The sequence below is a fragment of the Rhagoletis zephyria genome, unplaced genomic scaffold, assembly GCF_001687245.7.
Source record: "Rhagoletis zephyria isolate East Lansing unplaced genomic scaffold, Rhagoletis_zephyria_1.1 Rzeph_scaffold_01348, whole genome shotgun sequence".
In the NCBI taxonomy this organism is placed as follows: Eukaryota; Metazoa; Arthropoda; class Insecta; order Diptera; family Tephritidae; genus Rhagoletis; species Rhagoletis zephyria.
Window position 1 is genome coordinate 75,444 of NW_016158432.1, and position 11,408 is coordinate 86,851.

The 11,408-nt window shown below is 34.0% G+C and overlaps 1 protein-coding gene across 1 annotated transcript in view; it reads right to left on the reverse strand.

Annotated features, from left to right (window-relative positions):
- LOC108363720 (homeotic protein deformed-like) overlaps nucleotides 1-8,568 on the reverse strand; it is an 11,965-nt gene extending 3,397 nt beyond the window's left edge. The window contains exon 1 of the mRNA XM_017617169.1: nucleotides 8,191-8,568. Within this exon, the coding sequence (XP_017472658.1) occupies nucleotides 8,191-8,550 (360 nt within the window). The 5' untranslated portion in view covers nucleotides 8,551-8,568. The remainder of the gene's footprint in view (nucleotides 1-8,190) is intronic.
- Nucleotides 8,569-11,408: the final 2,840 nt, after the last annotated feature.

The following is an 11,408-nucleotide window of genomic DNA, read 5'->3' on the forward strand; positions in this document are numbered from 1 at the left end:
AAAAAAAATTAAAATTGGTAGATTTTACATACAAAAATTGGTAGAAGTTGGTAGATTTTTTAAAAAATATTAGATAGTTTTTACTCATATAGAATAAATGAAGGCGAATTCAGGTAAGGTAGTGTTATCAGAGTAGCTGGATTTTCGCCTTGGATATTGTTATTGTCAATATGATGTATTTGTTGAAATTCTTATTGTAATTACGCGTAAAATTTGTTAGTGGCCGTTTTGTTTTTGAACTTCTGGTATCACCTTATATGAATTCACCTTGGAATAAATTGTATTTTTTTATAATACAACAAAAAATGTATTTTACGCAAATAAAACATTGAAGAGAAAACTAAAACTGGGCCCGAATCATGGCATACGTGATCGAATGAAACACGATTCGAATCGAATGAAATAAAATTACAGCCGTTTGTCTTAAATATATTTTAAGCTGAAAAGGCGAACTCGCCACCAAATGCCGTAATCCAAAAAGAAATTTCGATTCGAATTTGATTCGAACACGGATGCCTTTATTCTACATAAAAAAAAAAAACAATTACTCTGTACTGCAAAATTGTTTGATTGAAATTAGTTTTGAAATGCTTGAAATTTGCAACCCATTCATTTGGCAGTCTACTACTCAAAGTATTGCAAACGAAAAATATTTCCATAAACAGCTGATATTCACTTTTAAATTGGTCATGGTCAGAGTTAACTTTTCATATTTATTTTAGGTGTGCTCGATGGCAAAATATGTACATACATATACACTGCGTTCATTAAAATCTTTTTACGTTCTTTCTGAAAAATATTGGTAGGCTCGCCTCTAGATAACAAATATTTTTACGTAGCACTTGCGCAAATAATTTTGGAAGTAATATTAAGTGAAATGCTGAAATTCATAAATTTATCAGTGTTATTTAACTTATTAAAGTTCTTTGTTATAAACTTAATAGACATATATACTTACATATCTACCTGCATCAGAACAGGAACATACGATCGAGCTTAGGCTCAACCGCCCTCCGAAATACTGAAATACTTTACGGTGGTACCGGGGGGATACGGTACAGTGGACATACATAGAGTTTTATTTCGGATTAAAGTTCCACACTACAGGGTACAGGCTTTCGATGCTTTCTCCTTATATAAAAAAAAAAACCTACATATGTATGCATGTAACTGCATTCATATTCAAAATAGTTATTCGTACAGCGATTGTTTTTCGGTAATTATTCACAAAAATATAGTTCATGTTATAACAAAAACCATACGAATTAAATTTTCAAACTTTTTGCAAAACTTAAAAAATTCTACAAATTTTCAAACTTTTGATTTAGATTTTTTGAAAAAAAATTGAGTACGTAGTTTTGAAGCTCATTCAATTTCAGAGCTACAAAGTGCAAGTTTCACGTCGTTAAAATTGCGTTGATTTTTGATATTTTTTTCTCAATGGTGTTGAGGGTTTTCTTCCATGCAAAACTACATTTTGTTCATGGAAGAAAATATGTAACACCCTTGAGAAACGAATTCTCAAAAATTAAAAGTAATTTGAAGCGACTTGTCGCTTGCATTTTTTCGCTGAAATTGAATGAGCTACAATACTGCATACAAAATTTTTTCTAAAAGCTGTTATTCAAAATTTTGATGAAAGTTTGTATCATTTTTTTTAAGTTCTGCAAAAAGTTTGAAAATTTTATGCATATGGTTTTTGTTAAAATATGAAAAGTATTTTCGTGAAAAATCACCGAAAAATGTATTATCTAAAGCATTGCGGATATTGTAAAACAATACTAATAACTATTTTCACAACATTCATACATATGCAGGTATGTATGTATGTCTATTAAATTTATAACAAGGAGCTTTAATAAGTTATATTACACTGATAAATTTATGAATTTCAACATTTCACTTAATATTACTTCCAAAATTACTTGTACAAGTGCTATATAAAAATATTTGTCATCTAGAGGCGAGCACCTGCTCGTGGGTGTCACGATAATATTGTTATAACTTTAGAACTACCTGTTCTCTAAACATGAAACTTTCACACAAAAAATGCATTAAAAAAAAACAAAAATTTTAAACTTCATAACACAACTTTTGCATTTGTAAAAACCACCTCCTTAATTTTTATAAAAAAGTTAAAATATCCGCCATTTTGTTTTTAATAAGTATTAAGAAGTGTAGTAAAGCGCATGCTCTTTAGAATAGAATCTAGTTTATTGTGTACAAATTTCAGATCAATCGATACGCAAACATCTGAGATATAGTGAGTTTAAGTGAAAATTTCGCAAAACTTTGTCGCTGTGAAAAATCTGGTTTTGTGGCATTTTCGATGTAAAGGCATGAGTTAAAACTTGGTTAAAATTGACTTTAAATGTATTTTTGAATAAGCTATCGATTACAATTCGTTTGAAATCGCTTCTCTTCACTGCAATTTTATGTTATTTTACGCTGACTGTTGTTTTCGCTGTTGTTGTCGCCCAAACTTTGCGAGAAGAATAACGGACCTGCGCATTGCGCAACCTCTTATCTATGTATATATTAATACGTTAACATAAATTTTGTCTCCGTTCGTTTGGCGATTCTACCGAACCGATTTCAAAACCAAGAACACCGTTGGAAAGGCATTTTTCCGTAGATAAGCAGGGTTTAATGGTTTCACAATTGGTTACGGCCAAAATCATCGTTTAAACATTTTCGTATTTGTGTATAGATGTTGCTGCAACATGTTCAATTTGACATGTTTCGCATGTTGTTTCACTTCACATTTGAAATTAAGCTTTGAAATAAAGATAAGATATTAACAGCGGTCGTCCCTGGGCAGGTAATGGCAAACCTCCGAGTGTTTTTCTGCCATGAAAAACAGCTTCTCATAAAAATACAATCGCCGTTCGGAGTCGGCGTAAAACTGTAGGTCCCTCCCCTTTGTGTGACAACATCAAGGCGCACGCCACAAGTCGGAGGAGAAGCTCGGCCAAACACTAACTTATGTGTAAGCGTCAATATATTATTATTATTATTATGAAGATGAAGAAATAAATGATAACGATGAAGTAAAAAAAAGGCAAAAGTGAAGATAAAGACGAAAATAGGGACAATGACAGATACATAAGAATTAGGGTAACTGAAAGGGTAAGAACATTTCTTGAATTTATGAAATGAAACTACTTTCGCGGCAGTTGGTTGGTTGGGAGTAAATTGTCGAATTCAAGGGGAATAAAGCACATGGAAATGGTTCTCAGCGGTTTAGCGGTTTGAGAATAAAAACAAAAACAAAGATGCCTAGAGGTACAGGCAAAAACGAAGGTTAAAGTAAATTTAAACACTTCAAGGTAAAGGTGAAGAGGAATATGCAAAAATAAAGATAAATATGAAGAAAAGAATGAGGATATTTTTAACGATATGAAACTCGATATTGTTNACTTTGCGAGAAGAATAACGGACCTGCGCATTGCGCAACCTCTTATCTATGTATATATTAATACGCTAACATAAATTTTGTCTCCGTTCGTTTGGCGATTCTACCGAACCGATTTCAAAACCAAGAACACCGTTGGAAAGGCATTTTTCCGTAGATAAGCAGGGTTTAATGGTTTCACAATTGGTTACGGCCAAAATCATCGTTTAAACATTTTCGTATTTGTGTATAGATGTTGCTGCAACATGTTCAATTTGACATGTTTCGCATGTTGTTTCACTTCACATTTGAAATTAAGCTTTGAAATAAAGATAAATATGATAAGATATTAACAGCGGTCGTCCCTGGGCAGGTAATGGCAAACCTCCGAGTGTTTTTCTGCCATGAAAAACAGCTTCTCATAAAAATACAATCGCCGTTCGGAGTCGGCGTAAAACTGTAGGTCCCTCCCCTTTGTGTGACAACATCAAGGCGCACGCCACAAGTCGGAGGAGAAGCTCGGCCAAACACTAACTTATGTGTAAGCGTCAATATATTATTATTATTATTATGAAGATGAAGAAATAAATGATAACGATGAAGTAAAAAAAAGGCAAAAGTGAAGATAAAGACGAAAATAGGGACAATGACAGATACATAAGAATTAGGGTAACTGAAAGGGTAAGAACATTTCTTGAATTTATGAAATGAAACTACTTTCGCGGCAGTTGGTTGGTTGGGAGTAAATTGTCGAATTCAAGGGGAATAAAGCACATGGAAATGGTTCTCAGCGGTTTAGCGGTTTGAGAATAAAAACAAAAACAAAGATGCCTAGAGGTACAGGCAAAAACGAAGGTTAAAGTAAATTTAAACACTTCAAGGTAAAGGTGAAGAGGAATATGCAAAAATAAAGATAAATATGAAGAAAAGAATGAGGATATTTTTAACGATATGAAACTCGATATTGTTTTCGATAAAATAATCGATATTGTTATCGATACTGTTATTGATTAAATAACCGCTATTGTAATCGATATTGTTATCGATATAATAATCGATATTATTATCGATACAATAATGGATATTGTTATCGGCATAATAATCTATTAAAAAAATGATTTTGTTATCGATTTAGTAATTGATATTGATATGTATAATAATCGATACTGATGATTGTGATATTTATCGATGAATCAATCGATTTTGCACTCGTTATATTTTTCTATATGCGTATAGATATTGTTATTACACTACATGACATCACATCACATTATATCACATGATATTACATCACATAATATGATATCAAATCACACGATATCACGTGATATGACACCATATGATATGACATCACATTATATGACATCGTATGACATGACATGGCATTACATGACGTGACATCGCATGATATGACATCATATGGTATGACATCATATGACATGACATCACAGGATATGACAGCATGTGAAATGACATCCTATCACATCATATCCTATCACAACATATAAAATCACGTCACATCTTATCACGTCATCGCACCTCATCTCATCTACGTGAATAGATAAATAAAAGGATAAAAGCAAAGATGTGAAAGATAAAAACAAATATGAAGACCAAGGTAAATTTACCGATTTCAAAACAAAAACACCGTTAGAAAGGTAATTTTATGTAGATGAGGAGAGTTTTTAGAGTTTCGAAATTGGTTGAAAATCGTCGTTTAAAGATTTCCATATTTGTGTATGGTTGTTTTTGCAACCTGTTCAATTTAAGCTGTTTCGCATTTTGTTTTACTTCGTATTTGAAATTAAACTTTGAAATAAAGATAAATATGAAGATGAAGACAAAAAAGAAGGAAAACGTGAAGATAAAGACGAAAATGGAGATAAAGACGAAAATGGAGACAATGAGACATACATACATAAGAATTAGGGTAACTGAAGTGAAATTTTCCAATAGGAATCGAAATAAAATCAGCCATAAAAGTTACCGAAATTTATCGAATCATCGAACTTTATAATTATCGAAATTTATCTATGCTTATTAAGTTATCGCAACGCATCGAATTATTCAAACTGATCAATGTTTACTGAGTTGTGGTAATTTATAAACACAGAAACTTAGTTGTCCAAATTTACGGATAGTTATCGAGCTATAAAAACGTGTGGGATTAACGAAATTTGTCAAGTTAAAGAAATGTATCAAGTTATCGATATTTATTGAATTATCATTATTTATAGACTTAACGAAATTTTCGAAGTGTCGTAATGCATGGAGTTCTTTCAACTTACAGAGTTATCGATAATTATTGATCTACTGAAATTGGTTGGTTCAACGAATCGAAGTTTATGGAATTTTCAAAATATATCGATTTATCGAAATTTCAATGTTATATAAGCTTATCGATTTATCACTGCTTATCGAATTTAATCGTCTTAACAGAGTGTAACGAGTTATCCAAATGTTTAGATAGTTTTCAAAAAATGTGGAGATGTCAAAAGTTTTTAAAGGTATCCAAAGTTTGTACATTTTTGAGTTATCGAAATTTATCGAGCCATCGAATTTCACAGTTATCGATATTGGTCGAGTTAACAAATTTTGTTAAGTTATCGAATTTTAGTGTTCAAATCATTGAAATTTATCGATAAACTTGAATGTATCGGGTCAATTCCAAGTCCTGCCGAAGTCCTCCAAAGACCTTCTCAGATAAAAAAAAGTTAGTTACGTTTTAGCAGAAGATTTTCCGATTAGTTAATTTGTACCGTATAAGTTTTGCTACGTGTTAAGTTTGAAAACCTCTCCAAGGCTTCTAAAACTAAAAAAACTGTCGAATTTCGACATTAACAGGCACTCTAGTATGTATATAAATCTTGACCCGTCCAGGTATCAAATATCTTCGTTTCAAGTTTCTCTAAACTACATTTGCATGATAAGCAGGGGTGTTTTTCTCGGAGTTTTCGTATATCTTAAATTTACAGTTATACGGAAAACGGGTGCAATCTTAGTCCGATTTGAATAATTTCTTTCTTGTACCGAGGTTATTAAGTGCAGCGAGTTTGGTAGAAATTTATAAATCGGTTACCGAGATCCACTTTTGTGGTCATAAGTGGGCGGCACCACATCCATTTTCCAAAAATGTATAATGATCTAATTTTATGCCAAATCGTTGATACAATAATCGGTTTTAAGTGAGCTAGCTTCAGTAGTTACTGATTTACCAGTTTTCGTGTTTCTGTAAATTACCGTTATATGGGAACTGGGTGTGGTTATTGTCCGATTTCAAAGATTTTCAACAGATTTCTTAGCTATACCCTAGGCAAGGCTCGTACCAAGTTTGGTAACGATTGGTGAAGTGGCCGTGCGATACAGTATTTTCAATACCAACCTACCTTGGATAAAGAGCAACCTACATACAAAATTTCGTTGCGATATCTCAATTTTTGCTCGAGCTATCGTCTACACCAGTGATTCCCAAAGCGGTCCAGGTGTACCCCCAGGGGTACAAGGGAGACTCGACTTGCCACCTGCAGACTAAAAGGAAATGGATGTTCGTATAACACTGAGTGGGCGCGGCGGAAATTGCAGGCGGCAGAGATTTAAGCACTTGTGTATTTTCAATGCTACAGGCTAGTACGCCACCATTACCTTTGGTGAAGAGATTCTATAATGTTGAGTTCCCTGAGACTGAGACTGACCTCACACATTGTCAAATCTTCACTGATGGCTCCAAAACTGACTGGGTCATGATCTGGGTCATTGGCCAGCCCTCTAACTACTTCCAAACTAGTTCGGCAATGCAAGTCTCCGCTAAATTATGGTGGTAAACATAATGAGTTTGCTTTACTCTGGATGCCAGGTCACTCAGGAGTACCTGGTAATGAGACATCTGATCATTTGGCCAGAAGTGGCTCAGACCAGGCATTCCTCCAAGGCGAATTTATACAAGGTAGTGTTACTGGCGAATTTAGGTTTTCGTCGCAGTCCTTCTGAATGTCAAAATGATGTGTTTGTTGTAAACAAGGCGAATTCATATTACAACAAACACATCATTTTGACATTCAGAAGGACCACGGCGAAAATTTGAATTCGCCAGTAACACCACCTTGTATAAATTCGCCTTGCATTCCTCGGTGGAATACTTTTTATGCTTCTTGCTTGCTTGGTTGTTTGTCATTTTCCAGACTCGTTCTTTTCTCTTTTGTCGGTTTCCGATTTAAAAGTCTGGCGTAAAAAGCTTAGCCGTTTTGTTTTTTTAAGTTTTGGTTATTCGCCATAAACATTGACAAACATATGATTATTGACTATGCCAGAATCTAAACGAGAGATGAAATGTATCCGTTGTATATTGTTCGAGAATATTTTGGAAAAAAAATTTTTGTTATCGATGTTGAATTCGCCGCGATCCTCCTTTAAGGTAAAAACATAATGATGCGGCGAGCAAAGCGAAGAACTAGCCTCGAGCCAAGGCGAATTTATACAAGGTGGTGTTGATGGCGAATTTAGATTTTCGCCGAGGTACGTCTTAATGTCAAAATTATGTGTTTGTTGTAAAATGAATTCGCGTTGTTTACAACAAACACATCATTTTGACATTCAGTAGTACCACGGCGAAAATTTAACTCGCCATCAACACCACCTTGTATAAATTCGCCTTGCCTCGAGCAAACCTTCAATTACAAACGTGTATGTACGCTTTGCTCTTCACAATTTTTTTATTTTTTTTTTTTTTGAATGTTAAAAGTGAGAACACCCTTAATGTATGGACATATGTATATGCAAACAAATACATTTCCTTTTACCTCATTTATCACTGGTTTTTGTTGTTGCTGTTGCGACTGTTGCTGGGTTGTCTGTTGCAGTTGCTGCGCCTGTTTCTTAGCACTAACCCTTTTTGATTTCTTCGGCGCTACTGGTGTTGGATTTCCATTTGCGTCTACCGTTTTCTTCCTCACATTCTTAGTATTTGGCAATTTATTATCTTTTTTCCACTTCATACGTCGATTCTGGAACCAGATTTTTATTTGCCGTTCCGACAACACCAGCGTATGTGCGATTTCGATGCGTCTGCGACGAGTGAGATAACGATTGTAATGGAATTCCTTTTCCAGTTCGAGTATCTGATGGCGTGTGTAGGCGGTGCGCTGCCGTTTCGGTTCCATGCCAGGTTGGTAGGAACCATTTGCTAAAAAAATGCAGAAAAAATCAAGTTTGTGAATATGTACATATGTAAATAGTGCATACATATTTATGTATGTATATACATATTTTGAATAATTTAAATTTACATAAATACATATTTCATATTTTGAGGGCTCTAATTAAGAGCAATAGAAAAACCATGCAAACTTTAGATTACACTTTAGTTACTTGGATTGAAAATGATTTGATGAAACTTTTTAAAGTTATTTTATATTCAAAAAACGCATTTGAAAAATAGATAAATATACTGATATTTCGCAGAAATTTTACTTGTGGCAAGTAACTTTCTTTATCGCTAAACCACATTTTAAGACCATAAAATCAAAGTGACAGCTAAAGCTATGAACTTCCTGCAAGTGCCTTGAGGCTTAAGCCGCACGCTGAATTGTCTTGTTCATCTATATTTCAAACAGCAGTGCCAAATGTTTTCGCAGTCAATCAAACTTAAATAAAATACTGTTGACTACTTGACTTCAGTGAAATTTTTTAATTTAACTTTGCAAGTGAGGGTCACAGTTGTGCATTTTTACGAGAAAGGTGTGGCGATTTGTGCCTCTGACGCACTCACCGCCGCTCATAGAAAAACCAAAAGGCCGGCGCAGTGCGAGTTGTTTCGCGACAACACAATTAATCAACATCAAAAATGTGAAGGACGCGAAGAAGAAACGGACAGCAACTGATAACTAAGTGCATGCCTTAAAAGTGAGTTTTCCTTAAGGGCAATTTCCAACAATAGGCCACTGATGCAGGAGCGGCAATCAACCCTTTTATCAGCCTAACGTCGCGAAGTAAGAAAATTGAGTAAATTAAAAAAAAAAAATGTATCACCTGCTGCCCATGCAACAAAGAGTTTTCTTAGCTGATACTTCACATATTGCTCCTTATATTTATATATACATTTATTTTTGTTATGTAAATATAAACATCCTCTGTCGGAATAAAGCATACAATCTCAAAAATTATCCAATTGAAAAAGGAGCTATAAATAAATTACTTTGAAACAAATGCAGCATTTCGGCCACTGCTTTTAATTTATATGAGCCCAATGCATTTTAAAGTAGTTTAAATCATATGCATTGTCGGACAATTGCTTGCTCCTTGTAATTCAAACTTAACATTTGAAAACACGCTTACATAATTATTTTGGCTGTAGCTTAGGGCTGCCAGACGTCCTGGTTTTGGTGCACTGATCCATCCTTAAATTTTATTTTTTTTTTAATTTAAGTCAATGCAGAAAACCATTTCTTTTTTGGCAGATTTTGCTATGAAAAAAACGGTTAATCTTTACGAAGCGTTTACTCTAGCAGTTGAAGTATCTGGTTAATTTACCTTATTTCTCTTTAGCTTATTTGGTTAAAATCTTGTTTTTTATCTTAAGGCAAATGCTAAAAAAACACAAGTTCCTCAACAGGTACGCGCCTGAGGGTTCATAAATACTACATAGATGCCGTCTTTAAATCGATTAAATCGAATATCGATTAATCGAGCCCTTCCGATTAGATTTTTTGTCGATATTTTAATTCCGATTCGATCCGTGAAATTTGAATTGGAAGCTGGTACAAAAAAATAATGGGACAACTCTCACCTTTCTAACTTGAGAAAGCAAAGACCAAAGTGACCTGCATCTCTATCTCCTCCGACTAAAGGGCTCCTCGAAGCCTCTTGGAAATAATGCTATATAAAATTATTGCTAATACTACAACAAAAACTCCAAAAAACTCCAAACTTTTTGCAAAATTTCATAAAATGTGTGTAATTACTCGTTTTGGAAAAAAATTGAGTACGTATGCAGTTTTGCAGTAAATCTTTTCTAAAAAGAGTAAATATAGTGTTAGCGAAACCAAAAAAAAACTAAAAAGCGTCCGTATTGCAAACAAATCTACATATCGTCGTTTAAAGTACAAAACCGCGTATCAAGAAAATGCAAAACCGCGTAGGTGAGGTTGCATGAATTATTTTCTAGAGAGTAAAAACACTCATATTTCAAAATGGTTCTCTTTTTTATAAAGCAATCGCATTTCTGGCTAGTATATTGCAGGACTAATGGATAAGGATAGAGCCCAGAGCTTATGTGAGCAAATACAATTTTTGGCACAAAATGTCAGTTACGCGGTATTGTAGAGCGACGATACGCGGTTTTGTACTTTAAACGACGATATGTATGTATATACGCATTAGCGCACACAAGGGGTGGGTTTTGGGGTTCAAACCCCCCCTAAAACTAATAACCTCAAATACAAACTGTATCTTAAAGCTAAGAATCCAGCTCAAGGAAATTATAAGAAACATTTATTATAATTTGTTGCCTGAAAAAGCGCTTTGCTTTTGCTGTAAATTTCTATGAGGAAATAAATATACGAGCATTTTTTTCTTGAGAGCTGCAAACTGATTTAAGAAATTTTAGTAGAAGAAAATTTCTTTTCCATTTCTCGTCCGTCGTTTTATGTGAATTTTTCGTTTTTCTTGAGAGTTCAGTTAATTTTTTCGGTATTCGAAATATTAACAAGTAAGAAAGTCTAAGTTCGGGCGGAGCCGAACATTAAATACCCGGCGCAAGTATTAAATATATATTTTTTCACCTTTCCGAAAGCAACCGCTACATGGTAAGCCGGGGTGTATCAATTTGGAGTAAATTACCGTTTTTAAATTTCGAAATATGGAAGTTTCAAGCATTTCTGAAATTTACCGTTATATGAAAAGCGGCCGTAATTTTAGTCCGATTTCAATAATTTTCAACGTTTTGCTTATATGTGGCAAGCACAATAACCACACCGAGTTTGGTACAAATTGGTAGAATGGTTACCGATTTACATATATG